Here is a 19,206-nt window from a genome sequence, read left to right as displayed (position 1 = left end):
TTCCTTTTCAATTTATGAATGTATATTTTTTTTATACCGGAGTCGAAAAGAAAACGAAATTTAAAGGCGAACCACTGTTATGCGATATTCTGTATGCTCTAGGTCTTATACCTCTAATAGGAGGATATGCATTTGGTTTATTATTAGTAGCTTTATTGTTGTTCATCGTGTATAAAGAATTTGAACATATACTGTTTGAACTTTCGTCATTGAAAAAGAACCACAAGAATATGCCCAATGAATTGAAAGAATTGATGCTACGACAACAAGAATTGTGGATATTCATCAATCAACTTAACACTAAACTTAATTATCCATTCTGCATTATGTACTTTTCTGTTATCTGGATAACAAGCTTCTGGTTTTATGCATACCTATTTGTAGATATGAATGATTCAATGCGTTTATTTGCCTTACTAGCTTCCATACTTTCTACCTTCGTCTTTACAACTGAAAGTTGTTTACTGTCTTGTTTCGCTTTTTCGGTAAGTGTTCGTGTTAACAACTCATTTTTTCTGTAAGCTAATATCTTACTTTCTAGATGCAGAATGGTTTTCAAGATATTCGTCAACTCGCAGATTGCAGTCTCAAACTTGAAAAAAAACTCAAGGTAAACATTTTAACCCATGAGCAGTTGATCCATTGAGTCTTGGTAAAGTTATAATAACTTCTTTTATACTAAAATATAATGAATTTTGGCCATATTTTAATTACATATTCAAAACTAATAAATTTCAACACCGGATAATATTTATTATAATAAAATTGAGTCATTTCACATTGTTTACAACTTTGCATTTGTTATTGCGATTATTGTCTATTTCATTTTTTAGATTTTAGATTTTATGAAACGATTTGGAAAAGTTTCCTTGTGTGTTTCAATCGGTGGTTTCTTTGCTGTGGATAAGAAAATCATTTTCAAGGTTATTTTATTATATAATCATATAAAATATTTAATAAATTACTTACCGTAAAAAATTATAAAATAATTTTAAATTATTTAAATTTTTAGATGGCGAGTACGTTGCATTCTATTTTTTCAGGACTTTTAAAGTTAAGGAAGGCATCGAAAGTAAAAGTAAATTGTAACAATATAATGTTATCGAATTTTACTAAATATAAATAATACATATCATATCAAACCTCGTTATTACTGTACATTTTACGACGAAAAAATTTGTCATTTGTATAACAGTTATTGTGAGAGTAGCCAAGGACGTAGGTCTTAATCTACGCCACTTACGGGCACTAGTCGGTAAGACCAGCTCTCAGTCGTCCAAAGAACGGCCTTTCCCCGTCGTAGGGAACGAGTGTGGAGGGCTTTACGGTTATATTATAATTTAGAGCGGAAGTTGGTGAAGGCGAATTCACCTTCTTCCTTCGTCAGGTTCCCGACACCAGTTTGTCAATTTATAGAGGCGCGGACAAACACGCGATAACGATCTGATTCGGAATGAATTGAGGAGACATTCTTGATTATAATTAACATAAGTATAATTTAATATATCTCAAACAAACGAATACAAATAACCAAATACAACGATTATACGACAAGCTATAGGCTACGGCTTATATTTAAGCTAATGCGCGTTCGAGAGAGACCTCACAAAATGATTCTAAACATACGACCTGTTAGTTGTCGTCTTCGTTTCTGTAGATATAGGACACCTTGTAGATAGAGTTCATATTACTTTCGTATGGGAGATCAATTCGTGCACAAAATATAAAAATATCACTTCTTCTAAGTGTAGACTCGGGACTTAGTCTATCGGACTCCGTTTAGGGCGTTGGCCATCAGGAGGGAAACGTATGTGGAGTTTGTATGCTTCGGATCTGTCGAAGAACTCCTCGAATTCTGACTAATCTCTCCTTTTATTTCAAAATTTCGTCCAATCATCGTCCAGTAACTCTTTCGTGAGAACGGACGAAAGGGGGATGAATGAGGGGTAACCATTTCCCATCTGAGCGAGATTTTTAACCAGATACGGAAAAACAGAGGATGTTCTCTTCGATGAAAGGAAATAACATTTGTTATCTGGCTTTTCCCACGTCTAAAACAATATTTTTTTCACAAAAACGAAGTAATATTTTGTGTCGATATTTAAACATATTTAATAAAAATTCACAAATTAGACCCAGGGCCTTTCGGATCTCACATTACTCCCTTATCTTCAAAAATCACACTACATTTAAAGAAGGCGTGATTTTTCACTGCAATACATAAGTTCGAATTGCTCTCTCTCTTTCTCAAAATTGCGTTATACATAATAATAAAATCATAAAAATATACAATAATGCAAATTAAATTCAAAATTGAAATACAATGGAAATAATATAATAAACAATTCATTTGATTAATATTATTACTAAAATAAACATAATGAACACAAGTGTCTTCGTCTGGAATCGACGGTAAAAGTGGACATAGTTCTGTCACTGGGTTCGAATGCACCTCTCTGTTGCTGAGAGTCTTTATGGCAGTACCTCTGTTGGCTGACTTCTTATAGTTGCAAAAATTCAGGTATATTAGAAGATCATGTGATGTCTTCTTATTTCCAAAAAGCACCTGCTAACAGTTCAAAGTTCACTGTGCAGTTCAAAATGATATAATGTGTCTTCTTCTCGTATGTTGATACACTTCTTTTTTCTGCTAAAATTTCATTTATCATAACCACAAAAGTTCAGGTGGTTGAGTTCACTAAATGTTTTATGACTCCAAGGTCATTTAAATCTATCTTGGGCAAAGTTCTTTTTCACCAAAGTATTGTCCATTTTAAAGGTAGTATGTTTAACAAATATATATTTCTAATAAAGTCTCTCTCTCTCTTAATACTACTCTAAGTCTTATATCTAGACTATTCTATACAATATTATGTCTATTCTAATCAATCATTTTAGTTTATCAATTTGAGTGGGGTGTACATTCCTTTAAATAAGCTTTTTGTTATTATTAGGAAAGGTACTTACAAACTAAAGATATATATGAACAAAAATTGATTATCAATAAATCAAATAAAAGTTCAATTCAATGAAATAATCATTCAAAGAAAATCAAGTAGGGATTAAAATCGAGGTGTGCGAACAAAGTGCTTCCTTGTCTGTGTTGAGCTTGAAGCTTGTTCAGTTGAGCTTCCAACAGGTTCGACTATTTCCGTTTCTTCTTCTTCTGCATTATTTCTTTGAGGAATTTCTTGAAGTGGAATGTCCTGTTGTGACAGTTCCTTGATCCTCTTCTCAAATCTTCGTTTCCAACAAATATGCTTGACTATATAATATGTGCAGATAAGTAGAATTAATATTCCTATACTTCCAAGGATAATCCATATGTATGTGATTGGAATTGTTGGAGGGTTTGATATAAAAAGATCTTCATTTTCTTTCAATAATCTGTCCAAATCTTTCTTCATTGATTTTATTGGTCTTCATTGGTCTTTCTTATGATTTTTCTGCTACCTTAATGTCATCATCTTTTTGTTTCTTAGAATTCTCTTTATTCTTCTCAGGATTCTCTGTAGTATTTAAATTTTCTTGCAATTCCTCTAATTCCATCTTGGAAAATATTGTTTCAATTGGAGGTATAATAAACCCAGGACTACTTCTAGTGTGAACAGTTGATCTCATGTGAAAATGTGAAGTGAGGATAATTCCAGGTAAGTATCCTATACATGTCTTTGGCAATCTTATGATTCCAACATTATTCAATTTACTTATATTAGAAGGTAATGCATGCAAGTTATTTTGTGTAGCAGAACATTTCACTGCTAATACTAATGTAGAGGGTGTAGAAAATACCCATGTTCCTTGCTTGTCTATTCTTCTAAAAATTGGATAAAATTCCTTTACAATTTCTTTGAAACAAAGTTCTGTTACCTTCTGATCATTTCTAATGTATAACGAATATTCGCAGCTCTGATGTGGAGCTCGAAATATCGGAACGTCCGGTGAACAAACAGCAAACTGTGATATTTGGCAAACAGCCAATTCGTGATGACGTAACAACATGTACGATTGACGATCCATTGACAATGCTAAAATGGGATATTCAGTCTTAAAATATGCATAAGCTTTCAATGCAGGAACATATGTAGGGAATCCCAAAATTTCGTAAGCATCGAAATATCCACTAGGCGTTTCACTGGCATTTTTGCGAAAATTCTTAATTTTCCTGGGAGTGCGATAGCAACTGTAATAATCCACTGGTAAAATTTAAAGAGAGTGTCAGCTTTGACTTGCTCTATCAATAAATAACCTTCCGGAAGTTGTGGTTGTATTTCTCATAACGTACGATACATCACTTCCATTGCGATAATATATGAGCTTAATTTTCCTTGCTCTAAAACGTCAATAGCTTCTCTTAATTCAATTATTTGCGTATGAAATTCTTGCATCGCAAATTCTAGATTTCTCATGATAATTTCAAATGCTAAATCATATCGATATATTTTATTTGTTGAAAATATTTTAATTGTTGTAATATAAAGGGGAACTCCCTTATCTTCAAGTCGATGATTATCGTGAGGTATATTTTATTTAACCTTAGCTTATTATTTTATTACTGCTATCTTAAATTTAATAGGTTAATTATTCCTAAATTTACTGAGTTACTCTTGACACTCGGAAGTTGGTAAGACTTAAGGGTCAAAATGATAATACAACCTTACTATTTCGAAATATAGATACCAATTTTCTTTCTATCGATAATTTCTAATTATATGTATACGAATCAAATCCTTATCATTTTCTCTATATGGAATTACCGGATCCTTGGTTCTATTTCCGACTATCAATTCGAGGTATCGAAAACCGATCTAAATTTAATCTTTGTATTATTTAAAAGATGAAGCATTTCTTTGAGGATATTATCCTGCGTATTTTCATTATCTATATCTTTAACCATATTTGTATCAGAGTAACGGGTATCTTCTTTACTACTGCTATTGTCTATCTTTCTCTTCCGAGTATTATTTGTCTTTGCTGGGGAATTTCTTAGAATTTTCTTTTCTTTCTTATTTCCCTTATATGCTCTTCGCTGGGATTTATTTGTATTTTCAATTTCCTTAACCTGTGGTTGTCTAGCAGCTTCTCCCTTATATGCTCTTCGCTTAGATTTATTTGCATTTCCACTTTCCTTAATCTGTGGTTGTCTAGCAGCTTCAATACCTTTTAATTTGATAGGAATTGATCCCCGGATGCTTGTCTCAGCTTTTCTATTATTTTTACCATAAGTATTTTTCGAATAGTGTTTCCTCTCGGAATATGCTTGTATGCTTCTTATATAGTCCCTTCTATAGTATTTTCCTCTGTGATTCGCATTATTTCTCTTAGGTTCTCGCTTATAACATGTCACAGGTATTGCTGTACAAAAATGAATGCTTTTGCCATCAGGCATAATTAATCTATTTCCTTTATGGTCTATTTTGATATTTTCTCTCTCTAGTATATCCCTTCCTATGGTTCCGTCACATGGATATGTATCTCTCACTATTCTACACGTAACGCTAAATTTATTTCCTCTTAGTTTAAACTCAGGGGTTGCATTTCCTATACCTACGACTGTTTCTCGGGGTGAATTATCTATCATTACCGGCAGTTTATTGTAAAAAGACTTTATTCGCTTGATTCTGTCTATAATGCGCTTAGATATTAGTGAAGTGTCTGCTTCTTCATCAACTCTAAATTTAGTGGGTAAGTTATTTACATAAACCATTACTATCGGTCTATCATCTGTCCTAACATTAGACAATGTACCTTCCCACATATCTGTTTCTCTATAACTGCGCGGTGGCGAACGGAAATGCTTATCTCTATTTCGATCTCGCTTTTTCATGTCCGCGTCTTTACGGAAGTGCGCTTCTCTTTCAGATTGATTATATCTGTCCTTTCCCTTTAAAATTTTTAACTGTTCCACTAAGTTATCTATTTGCCTTTGAATTTCTTGTATTTCATTAATTTCTGCCTTTTCTTCATTTGCGTCTCTAAGGACTCTGATATAGTTACTTCTCCCTGCAGTAAGGGACTCAATCTCTTCTTCTTTAACTGCTATTTCTAACGCGCGGTCGAATGATTCGGGTTCCCTAGACATAACTCTTTGACGGATTTTTATATTAATCCCATTTAAAAATTGGATCCTTAAGCGTTCATCCAACTCCTTCTCCTTAACTCGTCTTATTACCTCGATTTCGGTTTCGTTCGCGCCTTCGTGTTCAATCTCAACCTCCTCTGCTAAAGCCTGGAGTCGTACGGCGTATGTCTGTACGTCCTCGTCTCTGGCCTGGACGCACGCGTAGAATTTCTGGATTCTATATGTGTATGGGACCTTCTCAAAACGTTCTAACATTATTTTCTTAAATTCCTCATAATCCTCCACGTCTTTTACTCGCCGATCCTTACGTACGAATTCCCGAGCAATGCCAGTCAATTTTAATTTAGCTACAGCTAGCATTTGTGCCTTCGTCCATGCTGCTACTCTATTCACATCCGCTAACGTATCGAAAAATTCTGACACTTTTGGACCTTTCGCGTCCCCTGAGAAGACAGGTAATAATGGGATCATTCCTCCCAATCCTCCCAACGCCGTGGGATTACCCGCTATCGTAGCTCGCGGAGTTTCTTCCCTATCTCTATCCATTTTAACTTATAGGAAACTTAAAACTAGTTGATAAGTAGAAATAAGAAAAATGTTCAACTAGTCGTCTCTCAATCCGAATCAGATCCGCTTGTGAGAAGTTTTTAAAGATTTTTAAGTTCAAAAACTCACTCCTGCTACACCAGATGTGAGAGTCTATTAGGGGGTTTTTCTTAAGCTCGAGACCCCACTCCCGTGACACCACTGTGAGAGTAGCCAAGGACGTAGGTCTTAATCTACGCCACTTACGGGCACTAGTCGGTAAGACCAGCTCTCAGTCGTCCAAAGAACGGCCTTTCCCCGTCGTAGGGAACGAGTGTGGAGGGCTTTACGGTTATATTATAATTTAGAGCGGAAGTTGGTGAAGGCGAATTCACCTTCTTCCTTCGTCAGGTTCCCGACACCAGTTTGTCAATTTATAGAGGCGCGGACAAACACGCGATAACGATCTGATTCGGAATGAATTGAGGAGACATTCTTGATTATAATTAACATAAGTATAATTTAATATATCTCAAACAAACGAATACAAATAACCAAATACAACGATAATACGACAAGCTCTAGGCTACGGCTTATATTTAAGCTAATGCGCGTTCGAGAGAGAGCTCACAAAATGATTCTAAACATACGACCTGTTAGTTGTCGTCTTCGTTTCTGTAGTTATAGGACACCTTGTAGATAGGGTTCATCTTTCTTTCGTATGGGAGATTAATTCGTGCACAAAATATAAAATTATCACTTCTTCTAAGTGTAGACTCGGACTTCGTCTATCGGACTCCGTTATGGGCGTTGGCCATCAGGAGGAAAACGTATGTGGAGTTTGGACACTTTCAATCGGTCGGAGAACTCTTCGAATTCTGACTAATTTCTCCTTTTATCTCAAAATTTCGTCCAATCATCGTTCAGTAACTCTTTCGTGAGAACGGATGAAAGGGGGATGAATGAGGGGTAACCATTTCCCATCTGAGCGAGATTTTTAACGGATAAGGGAAAAACAGCGGATGTTCTCTTCTGTGGAAAGGAAGTGTCATCTGTCATCTATTTTTCCCACGTCTAAAACACCAGTTTTTTCACACAAAATGAAATAATATTTTGTCGATAATTTAAACATATTAATAAAAATTCATAAATGAGGCCCAGGGGCCTTTCGGATCTCACATTATGATATAATATTCCTTTTAAACACGAAAGGCTGTGATAGCCTTTATGTACAGTACAGTCATCCGTAAAATCAAAATAGATACACCGTGCAATAAATTTATATTATAAAGTACAATTTCTTTTTTAATTTCAAAATTCACAATTTTTTTTATTTAATACACAAAGTGTAATGTATGTGCATCAAATAATATATACATAATATGATAATCTTTATTGCTGTAAGCACGGCTTAAAAGTAATAATGAGCTTTCAAAAAGGGATCGGTGCGGCGTTAATTAATCAAAAGGAAAGTGAATTATTAATAATATTATTATTGTGTGATTTTTAGTACAGTCGACCCCCTATAATTACGGTCCCTATAATTACGATTCCTATAAAACTACGAAAAAATATACGTATTTTAAAAATGTTGAGTCGGATTAATGTAGAATCGATTAATTTTATGGAAAAAAACCTTTCAATCAGCCGTAGTCCGTAAACTTGACACGTGTCGGGCTGTGATTGGAACGACTTGTAAGATATCGGATTCCTAATAAATTGGAACGTATCTATATCTTATAGGGGGGTCGACTGTATACAGAAGAAACGTAATAATAATAATAAATAATAGATATTTTCAGACTTCGAAAATAGTGCTGATGCTTACCACTATAAATGAACGTAATTACTACTACTGAAAAGTAAATCTTTAATACTGTTTTTTGTTAAATAAGAAAAAGATTTCACATTGCAATTGCAGAAAAGAACACAATATTTCTGCTCTAAATTGAATTCCATACAAACTTTTGGTGTCTCAGAAATACAATTTGACTTGAGAAGTTGATTAGTGAGAAGTGAGAATTAACTAACAAGGGTTTTGACTGCCTTAACAAGGATTTCTATTTCCTTGTTTGAATTTGACCGACTGATAAATAACTTATCAAACCTAAAATATTTCTAAAATTTCTATTTTTAAACATCGAATATCCAAGTAAAATGTTATTTAGCTTGAGTTACTTTCGAAAATTGCTTTTTTTTAACAGTGGAAAGCAACGATAAATACTCGTAATACTGATGTCGACACATTGCACGTTTATTGTTAACCTCGTGAGGAATCAACTCAAAACAAGAATGATATTTGCAAAGTGCTATAAAAATACAATTCGAATAGCTGCAAAACTCAAAATTGCATACATTGCATATTGTAGACAGAAATAATTATTAAATCAAAGTCAGTATCAAACGCTTACCGAATTTGTTTGTATAACTTTAATCCGAATGAGTCACTTTGAACTCGTTGTCACACAGACTCCATCAGGAATCTGATCGCTCAAACATGCGGCCCATCGCGTGACCAACTTTGAATACCAAACAACATGCCGTCGCGGCTTCCGTGCCAAATGAGAAACGATGGTGATCCTAACGAGGCATCAAACAAGTGTTGACCCTTCGGTCACAATTCTAATTAATAAATTAAGATATAACTTTATATCAATGGAATATGAAATAGAAAAAGTGACTGAAATATCTATGTTCCAGTTCAAATAGGTTTTACTACACACGTGTCAAAACTTAATTAAACACTAACTCAAGAGATTGATAGCTAAAAAAAGTTATGTGATGATCAGCCTGTCACGTCGTTCTTGCTACTTTTGCATCTCACTTTGAGGTTGGCGTATTGCATACCGAAAGGTCTTAGTATTAGTAAGACCATTTCATCTATAATTCACCTAAGTCTGACTGCTGTATCTAATCTCCAAGTTTTACTTTTATTGTCTTAAATTGTAAAATCTACAAGTTATTTTGTATTACCCTGTGTTAAAGATCGAGTAATTCGTATGCATTCACTTACAATTCGCTCTATTCATGTACTGTACGTGTGCTAATGCCATCCGTTATGTAGTTTTGGACACGTGCGTAAATTGTAGACTTCAAACTTTCAGATGAATATAATTTCGTTTAATGTACTTACTCTATTATCGTACAAACATATACATATTTTGGTACATTTGATTTATATTTAAAATATAGATACAACAATACAATCGATTTTCACTCATCCTAAATGATAAGCAGTAAATCGATTTCTTTGAACTCGATCGATTCTTTGAACTCTATCGAGTAAATTCGATTCTTTGAACTGACGATCGATCTTTAGATTTATACACATTTTGTATTTTTATAAAATAAAAGATAAATCTGAATTCTGCTTTAATTTAGAGCTATTCTACAGTATTTCCAACAAGTATAAAACATACAATGATTGCCTAGAAACTCTTTATTATTTTCGTGTAACTTTAATGAAATTTTCCAGTAATTGGTGATTACTTTTAGTTCCTATCTTACCATCGATAAGTAAAGGCAAAGCTTCGGAAAGTTACGATTTTTTTTTTTTTCAAAATAACAGTTCAACACTTTTCACTTTTATCAGCATGTTTAATACTACAATATATATACTGTACAACATTATACTGTATATATTGTATGATAGTATTTAAAAAGAAAATGCTTATTAAGAAGCTAAAATATTGAGTTCACGCAGTGTTCTTAACAATTTGCAATGTTTGAACTAAATATTTTCTCGTGGTTTTTTTTTTCAGAAATACAATTAAATTCGAATGATAGACACATTAAACAATTTATAGGAAACATGTAAAGCAAAATATATATATAAAATACACTCAGATTTATTATCGTCACTCCACCTTTATCAACGAAAGTGATCGTAATTGCGTAGCGGTTTAATTCTTTAGTTACATACAGACGTGACGTTATCAGTGAAAGGGTCAAAAGTTTAAATTTGCCACTTAATCCACTTACCTGTACCGTTAAAATGGAATGTTTACTGAACTTTAAATATTATTAACGATGTAAATTCATTTATCAGTTTCTAGAACTTGAAGAGAATTATTAGATTTAAATGCAAGGATATTTATTTAAAAACGTTTCAATGCAGATGTGCAATTTTACATTCCTTCATAATAGACCTATAGTAAAGGTAATAATTTAATATTATTTTAATAAGTTATTATGTATTTAACAAATCTTTTTATAATTTTATAGAGTGAAATTTTTGCATATCTAAATGTATCTTTGGCTGTTCTTACTTGCATTGTTATAATTGTTTATATGATACATCAATGGATAAAGTAAGTAATTTATTAATAGAAATTAATTAGTCTGTATATTTATTACTAACACACACTTTATTTATTATTTATATTTATTTAGATGGAGATATGTTTATCATCCATTTTCTAACTTTAAATTTGTAAAATAGATGATAATTTGAAGAGGAATTTAGTGTATATAATAAATATTCTTTAATTATGAGTTTTATCAAGTAAAACAATGATTTTTTTAAATTTTTAAACAGTTTATTTAGATAAAAATAATAAGAATAAATACATAATAATAATTTGTTTATAATTATGTATTATTTCACAACTCATTTTCTTCATATAATTTCTTATATTATTATGAAAATACACATCTTATTATACCAATTTCACTTAAAATTATTTAATGGTATTCATTTTTATGTTTATATAACATAAATCAAATAATAAGCTTATTACGGTAAATAAAATACATAAATGACACTATCGTAGAGATGTCTACCATATTGGATGGCGAAGCGAAGCGGTCGCGTATTTGCCGCATCGCTTCGCTTTGTCGCTTCGCGTCACAGAACATTAAGAACGTATCACAAAATAGAAAAAGATATGTTATTAAGAACATTACTTTCTCATCTTTCTAATAACGTATTTATATTACTATATAAGAATACTGAGGCACGTAAATTTATAGAATACAGTAATGAAGCGTTTGGACGCGAAGTGACAGGAGACGTTCTTTTTAAACTAGTGTTTCACAGTGGACGATTAAATAAACCACTTAACTATAATAGTTTGTTGGGTTCGCGCCTAGCTAAAGGACTGGCACGTGAAGTTTTTCGGGTTTTCGTCGCGTGTCTGATACCTTAATAGGAGTCGAAGGCGCTCCTTATCAGTATATTCAAGTATTGCTTTGCACTCATCAAACTAATCCCTAAACGTTGTCTTTTACCAGACTTGAAATATAAAATACATTTAACGCATTAGTGTATGCCAATGAATAGAAGTGCTATTTAAGCTAGCGATCATATCTTGCCAATGTTGAATTCCTTGATTACAAATGCAATTCGCTCCAACTTGTGTTCCTCCAATGATATATTTCCTACCAATTCCGGATCTTCCGTATAAATTAATTAAAATATCAACTTCTTCAAGAGCTGAAGGAAGTACATGGATGTGAAAACTGTTATTAAATTCTACCTCCGGAATTTTACGTTTTAAAACCGTTTTCTTAGCACGAATTACCTTCTTTCGAACGTACAATGTAACTTTGACGTATACTGATGCTATGGATAAATAATTTTAATAATTCATTTATTGTTAAATGCGTGACAGACAGACAGGCTTAAAGATTTTAATAATAATTACCTTTATCTTTCTCGTTTTTTTCTATATAAATATTCCTGGCTTTTAATATAGTAAGAGTAAGAGTTGTTTTTTCTCGATTGTAACAAATTGATATCAGTAATTCTCCACAATTCTCATTAATCTACATAAAAATAAGCTTATAAAATTTAAGTATATTTTTAAATATTTAATAAATAAATTTAACTCACCTTATCACAATTAAATTTCAAATTTAACCATAAATCTTTAATAAAGTCTTCGCTAATTGAGTTTTTAATGGGATATTTAACATCACCAATTCTAACTTTCCTAGAATATTTATCGTAATCCCATACAGTTATATATAATATTTTATGTTGAATTTCGTTTGGTTTAACAGAAAAAACGAAAGTTTCATTAAAAGCAGGATCCAGCGTGTTCCTGTGAACACGTGTAAAATATTTGGTAGACTTTTCTGGTAATAAACGTAATTTAGCATAAATATTTGCTGTACCTTTCATGAAATGAGACTTAATATCGGTTGCGGCAATGAGATGAATACGTAATTCTTGTCTATCGTAAATGTAATGTAAAGAAAATCCCAAACGTCCTACATTTCTACCATTTTTTAAACAATTGTCCTGTACATCATCTTCATAAAGATCCTTCTCCAGATCCTGAGGTTGTATTTGGTATCCTGTGAAGCTCATTCTACGTACTCGTCCATCTCTATCCGAAAATTTCGAACCATTCGAATCAGTTTCCGAAAGTGAATCCTCTGTAGTTTCGTAAATTTGTAAGGTAGGAACCACGAAACGTATAGAATCGTTAAGTCTTACCCCAGTTATTCGATGATCCGATTTTGGTGTTATATCTTTCAATAATTGTTTCTTCTTCTGTACTCTCAGTACTATTCTCCATACAAAAAATAGTATGGCTGCTAGTAGTACAGCTGAAATTACTGCTAAGGTAACTGGTGAACGTATAATTGAGTTACTGTCCTTAATTTTGATGACAGTAGTTGAGTTTGACATATTTAGATCCACTTACAGAAGGCAATTTTGATAAACACAACGCTCGCCCGTCTGTAGAGAAATTTATTCAGCTGATCTAACGTTTAAACTGAAAACACGTGACGTATTATCACAACACAGGTAGAAACGGTGTTTACTTTACGCTTTTACATACCAGGAAATGATAAGTATTTCTAATATTTTAAAATGTTAGAATATAAAAAAAGTAGTCTATTTTATATATAAATTTATAGAGCTTATATATAATGATTGTAATAATGTAAATGTATAATTATGTGTAATGTTATATGCAATTTATGTTTTGGTGTTTTATATCCTGTTTGTTTATCTCATTATTTAATATTTGCTTTAGATTTAAGGATAAGAAACAGAACGAGATTATCAAATCCATTTTAGATGCTGCTACAATAACGAATTGAGATAATTCGTTATTTTAAGGATGTAAAAATATTTTTTTGTTCTGTATATAAGGAATAGGAAATGTTTTAGAGACAGAAAGATGAGATCTGATCTATGTATTTATCATCCTCTTCACAATATCTTTGCAGCATTAGTTGATCTTCCGCATCACTAGGCAATGTCCAAGCTCTCAACAAAGAATGGTGTGGTTTTAACTATAACATACGAGTTGTCATCGTTAAAAGGTAGAGTTTCTCGCAGGGTGGCTCGAATCATTCAAAGTTTAAGAAACAAACAAAGGAATAAACAATTTCTCTTTATATATATATTTATTTACACCCGTTACATAACTTTCCTTAATTTTATTTTAGGGCCTCTACAAAGACAGCAATTAATGTTTTGTTAATCTTGTGGAAACAAACTAATCCTGGTCTTTCTAAGCTTCCAGACTTACAAAGACTAGGATCGTGTGAAAAGCATTCTTTTCTCAAATCAACGTCTAACTCTGGTATTTGTTTATTGTTACCGAATACATATAAAGTTTTAAAAAGCCTGCCAAGTAACGAAAAAGATGGACTTTGACCCAGACAAAGGACGATATACAACGATGCCAGGCAACTTTGATTTATTTAGTTACGGTAACGCGACATATGGGCCATCTGACGAGGGCCCACCTGCCTTTTATAATAAATAATAATAAAAGTATACTTTACAATAAAATCACATAACAGATGGCGCCACACAACTTTCCCTTAACTCATGACAGAAGACACGTGCAAAGATTCCTTGATGCTTTTTTGACTGGGCGAAACTTTAAAAATTTTGAGGTTGTCATTTTGAGGTTGTCATAAGGCCTCTCTGCCTTGATACGCACTTTTCATACATACTTTACCTAGGTCCATCTGCTGTATCTCACCATCAATGTCTTACATTATTGACGAGATACTTACTGCGTTATGTAATCGATGCACGTTGTTTTCTACAGTGATTTCCATTTCTACAACACTCTATTTGTTACAGAAGCGCCATATATTCGACTAGTGACGAAGATTTCAAGTAATTTTTCTTTCACAGAAATCTATTTCTAATGCTGCGAATAGCATAAGTGCTAAATTCGATAATTCGGGTCAGTTAATACATTCCCCCATTGATGAATAGCATAAATGCAAATACACAAATATATAATGTTAATCAGAAATTATTTTATTTCATCAACTTAGTATAATCTTAATACATTATTTTCATTAGAATAGAATTTTTCGTACAAAAATTAAAATTATATTGACAGAAATACAAGAAATCGAAATTCATTTTTGTGATTATCTATATTGAATGACTGTACTAAAATAATATGTGATACGATAAATAACACTCAATATTAAGAAACGTTAATTAGAAATAATAATCTTAAATTTCCATACATACTAACAATTGCCAAGTTACAGTTTAACAAATAGTCATATTGTATTTTCAAATTGAAATCTTCTGTATACGAGAAAAATACATTACAGCAGATGTGAAGTCAGAATGCGAAAATCCTATTATAATATAATACAAAGTCCTAAAGATACAAAATGCAGAAAAGATCATTTTCATCTCTAATTACATTGACGTGAAGATGAAATTAAAGTAGATTAGACTTGGTATCACTAAAACACCGCCGTATAAAATTGATAATACGTAATTGAATGGCCCGTTCAGTTGTTTGAAAAGGTTCCAAAGTCCGTCATGTACAATAATTTCTTCTAATTCTGAATTCAAATTTGGACAATAGTTTTTTAACAGATACAAATCTTCTGATACTTCTTCGAATGCATTCATTAAAGTCAGAATAAACAAGACAAGAAACACAAATATATGTTATGACACCAGCCATTAAAATAGTAGCAGTGCCAACTTCTATGCGGTTCGTATTTGTAGGGTTTTCTTCGTTCCATAAAGGTATAAAATATACAAAGGATTGAATATTCAAACAATACAGTAAAACCCACAGTAGTCATTACTTAATAGAATTGTACTTTATGGATAATAGCATATAATTTGTCTATAGGGAAACGATAAGACTTTCTTAATTTGATCTCTGCCGTTAACTCGACTCTTTTGATAATACTGAATATTAAAGTTGTAGCCAATGCAGCTGTGGCAAGGACTACTCTAACATATATATCATTGTCGATAACCGAATACCAGCAAAAGCAAGGCATTTTTTCACATATGTAAGAAATCATCATACAAATAAGGAGTAAGAAATGCATCCAATAAAACATTTCAATACGGGAAATGTAAAAATTGAAAAGTTTGAGCAAGTAAGCATTGGGTTTCGGTACACGGGAGCAAGGTATAAAAATAATTACCAACAGTAGATCAATGACATTGACGTAAATGAAAACAGGACACAACTCAAACATACCTCATTCTTTGAACTTAAAACAGTGGGTCTTGAAAAAATTCGTATAATATTTATATTCAAGTAAACTAAATTATATTATTCTTTCGTCTATGTTTAATTAAGTAAATTGCGACCGCATTTATCATTCTTATTTTATATAATATAATTTATATATATATATAATTTTCTACGTGAAGTACATTATAGTAAAGAATTTTCACAATAGATCACAAGCAAATCTCATTTTACTCGATTAATTTAGTATAAAGGAAATATAAACGGTTGTTTAAATGGCGCTCGTACTACGCTTTTATATAAGACAGTACGACTTGAAATTTTGTATATTTACATAATTAATTAATTAAAAATTAAGATAATACACTTATTTAAACGTTTCAATATAAATATAATGCAATTCTGTATATTATCCTTTATGTTTTGCGAATTCTTATCCTATTGGGGATTCTGCTTATGGAAAAATAATCTGCTAATAATCTGGAAGAATTGTCATATTCAATAAAATGTTTCATATACTTAGAAAAAGACTTATAGAAAGAGTGATAATACTTTTTGAAGTAGAAGTTTGTTTTAACAAGTTCGTCTAAAAAATAAAATAGAAATAAATACACATTCTTCCAATAAAAAAACATTACTGTAAAGACTTGAAGTAAACCATTCCGCATACATTTCTAATGCCCAAGAAACCACATTTTTAAAGAATGTGGTTTCTTGGGCATTAGAAATGTATGTGGAATGGTTTAATACACAAACTTCTACAGTTGGTTTAATGAATAAACTATTTAATAAAATTGTTTGATTTATTATTTTGCGTACAATTTAAAATAATGATAATTTATACATTTCTGTATTTTTTCAATAAATTTGACTTATTTTAATCAAGTCTTTACTGTACAAACATTATAAGTTTTAGTACAATTTTGATCATAATGGGCAGAATACTACTCTACTTCTAGAGAGAACCTATTTACATTTTAATTGTTCTACAACAGCGCGCAGTAAACATGCAATAAAAATTTCGTTTTAAATAAATAAATATGTAAAAAAAAATTCTGTAATTTTCTAATAAATTGGTTTTAAGACTAATTTCCTTCTTGCAAGTGCCGATTCATATAGTCCTTCAGTATCTTTCTGTTTAAATGCAATTTTATCCTCTGAAAGTGATGTAATAGCAGAGTATTCATGTTTATTCCCAACTTTTTACAAGTATTTTATATAATAAAATACTGTTTTACTTACAAATTTCCATTAATAGCAATGTGCAGCTTGATTATTTCTAATTTGAACGTATTCAGAGCCCACTGTAACGATTCAAATAGACATATGTGGATAGATTTGGTATATTTGCTATCTTCTGAGGTAGATGATATGAAATTGCTGTAGATTATGACAGCGTTACCCAAGATGTCTGCGAAATTATCCGATTTGTAGGGTATTTCAGTTAACCTGAAATTCTATTGTTATGAAAAAAACACATGATTTTTTATCGGTCCAAAATGAAAGGTGAGATCGTACACAACATCGTAGACACTATTAATAATTTCTGGGCACTGTTTATTAAGGAAAAAATTATTACTTGGAGGGTTTTTAACAAGGCTAAAACACGTTGTTTCGCTAATTTTTTGACCGATCACCATACTTTCTCTCTGTTATATAACAGAGCCGAACAATAAAAGCTACTTATGATGAAAAATCGATCCTATTCCTACTAATTTCTCTATAATTATTTTATTTTTAAGATAATATTAACAAAGATAAAAGTAATTTAAAATATTATACACATTAATTAAGAGCACGATGATAATACGGATTCTTTTATAATGAGTAATTGAGCAAATAACGTTACTTTAACACATACGCAGTTATTTCTGGTGTATGAGAACCAATGACGTTTAAGATGATATCATTTCCGTTATTATCAGCCTTTCAGACACTCACACAAACGGTTTCGAAACGATTATAAGTCGTCTCGAAATTATATAATGATGTAAGCTTCCTCATACTCAATTGTAATCAGCTATTCGTAATACATTTTTATAATATTTTATTAAAAAACTCTATGTGAAATCCTCTAAACATCACATAAAAACATTCTTCTTAATAGTTTATTTAATTATTAATTAATAAATAACTAAGTATTTACCACGAAAACATGGACAATTCGATGTTACCTCACTCGAATTCATCACTGTTACAATCGAATCAATACGTTAAAATCACCGTAAAAGATTTAAAAAATAAATAAATAAATAACTTCATTAAATTAAAAACATATTTTATTATGTAATTTCTATAAAAAGTATTTAAATTCATAAAGAATTTATATAATATAAAGCCTACACTTCAACTTATTTACATAAGGCGTAAAGTTACAAAGCATTAAAACTCGCTACATTATCAACACTTTTATCTCGACAAATTATACATGATTAATAAATATATAATGAAATACATTGCGTAAAATAAACGAAATTTTTAAATATATATAGGTTTATACATTATTAAAATGGTACATACAGAGAAACAATGATATATTTTCTTTATAGAGAATATATAATGAAACCTGTATAAACTTTACTGTATTTATTGTGTCCTTTATATACTGTAATATATATTATTGTATATTTATTTAATAAAAAAAATCTATCATTTTTTCCCTTTATAAAGATATTTTTAAATAGATTAAATTAATAAAACGCCTTTAAAAATATGTAATATCAATAAAATACCACACCTAAAACAGCAAAAATTTTTGCTCGATAGTTAAAGAACTTTCGACTCTTCTTATCTTAATACAGATAATAACTTTAGTTACCATCGGATAACGGTTACAGTCGATAACAATAGAAATTTTTAGCCAGGAGAACCCCACATAGAAAGTAAAAATGGCGTCGTTAAGGTTCTCTTTGATTTTAATTATTTTATATTGTTTTCTATTAGTCGAATGTACGAAAAGAAATAATATAAAGAAAAAGAGACGTAAGTTCTTTATTATTTTAATTAAAATTATTTTTAATTTGTTATATTAATAACCTTTAAAAGATAATTATAATTAACGTCTAAACATGGCCGACTCTTAACATCAAGAGGGATACTTAAAACGAAAGTAGAAAATTTTTAAATATTATAATATAAAAATCATATAGAGAATTATTA

The 19,206-nt window shown here is 31.1% G+C and overlaps 2 protein-coding genes and 1 long non-coding RNA gene across 3 annotated transcripts in view; 2 read left to right on the top strand and 1 right to left on the bottom strand.

Annotated features, from left to right (window-relative positions):
- The first annotated feature begins 10,568 nt into the window (after positions 1-10,568).
- On the top strand, positions 10,569-11,067 carry LOC111622880. The gene is made up of 3 exons (XR_002756356.1): positions 10,569-10,766; positions 10,832-10,917; positions 11,000-11,067. It is a non-coding gene; the product is annotated as an uncharacterized LOC111622880 (long non-coding RNA).
- A 499-nt stretch (positions 11,068-11,566) lies between these two features.
- On the bottom strand, positions 11,567-13,244 carry LOC111622864 (synaptotagmin-2-like). The gene is made up of 3 exons (XM_023365298.1): positions 12,441-13,244; positions 12,253-12,373; positions 11,567-12,170 (listed from the first exon to the last, which is right to left on the bottom strand). The coding sequence occupies exons 1-3, from the start codon at positions 13,242-13,244 to the stop codon at positions 11,860-11,862; spliced, it is 1,236 nt and encodes a 411-aa protein (XP_023221066.1). The 3' UTR covers positions 11,567-11,859.
- A 5,676-nt stretch (positions 13,245-18,920) lies between these two features.
- Positions 18,921-19,206, top strand: part of LOC111622879 (protein mesh-like) — a 12,013-nt gene continuing 11,727 nt past the window's right edge. The window contains exon 1 of the mRNA XM_023365337.1: positions 18,921-19,029. Within this exon, the coding sequence (XP_023221105.1) occupies positions 18,936-19,029 (94 nt within the window). The 5' untranslated portion in view covers positions 18,921-18,935. The remainder of the gene's footprint in view (positions 19,030-19,206) is intronic.

Source organism: Centruroides sculpturatus, unplaced genomic scaffold, assembly GCF_000671375.1.
Source record: "Centruroides sculpturatus isolate CEXI.00-Female unplaced genomic scaffold, Cexi_2.0 scaffold290, whole genome shotgun sequence".
Taxonomy (NCBI): Eukaryota; Metazoa; Arthropoda; class Arachnida; order Scorpiones; family Buthidae; genus Centruroides; species Centruroides sculpturatus.
Note: the sequence above shows the minus strand (reverse complement) of the source record. Positions and strands in the feature narration are given on the sequence as shown.

Excerpts from the sequence above, each read along its gene's own strand:
- LOC111622864 (XM_023365298.1), bottom strand. The coding sequence starts at position 13,244 with ATGTCAAACTCAACTACTGTCATCAAAATTAAGGACAGTAACTCAATT. Across the intron at positions 12,374-12,440 it reads TGAAATTTAATTGTGATAAG|ATTAATGAGAATTGTGGAGA; the intron begins GTGAGTTAAATT and ends ATTTTTATGTAG. Across the intron at positions 12,171-12,252 it reads AAAAAACGAGAAAGATAAAG|CATCAGTATACGTCAAAGTT; the intron begins GTAATTATTATT and ends ATTTATCCATAG.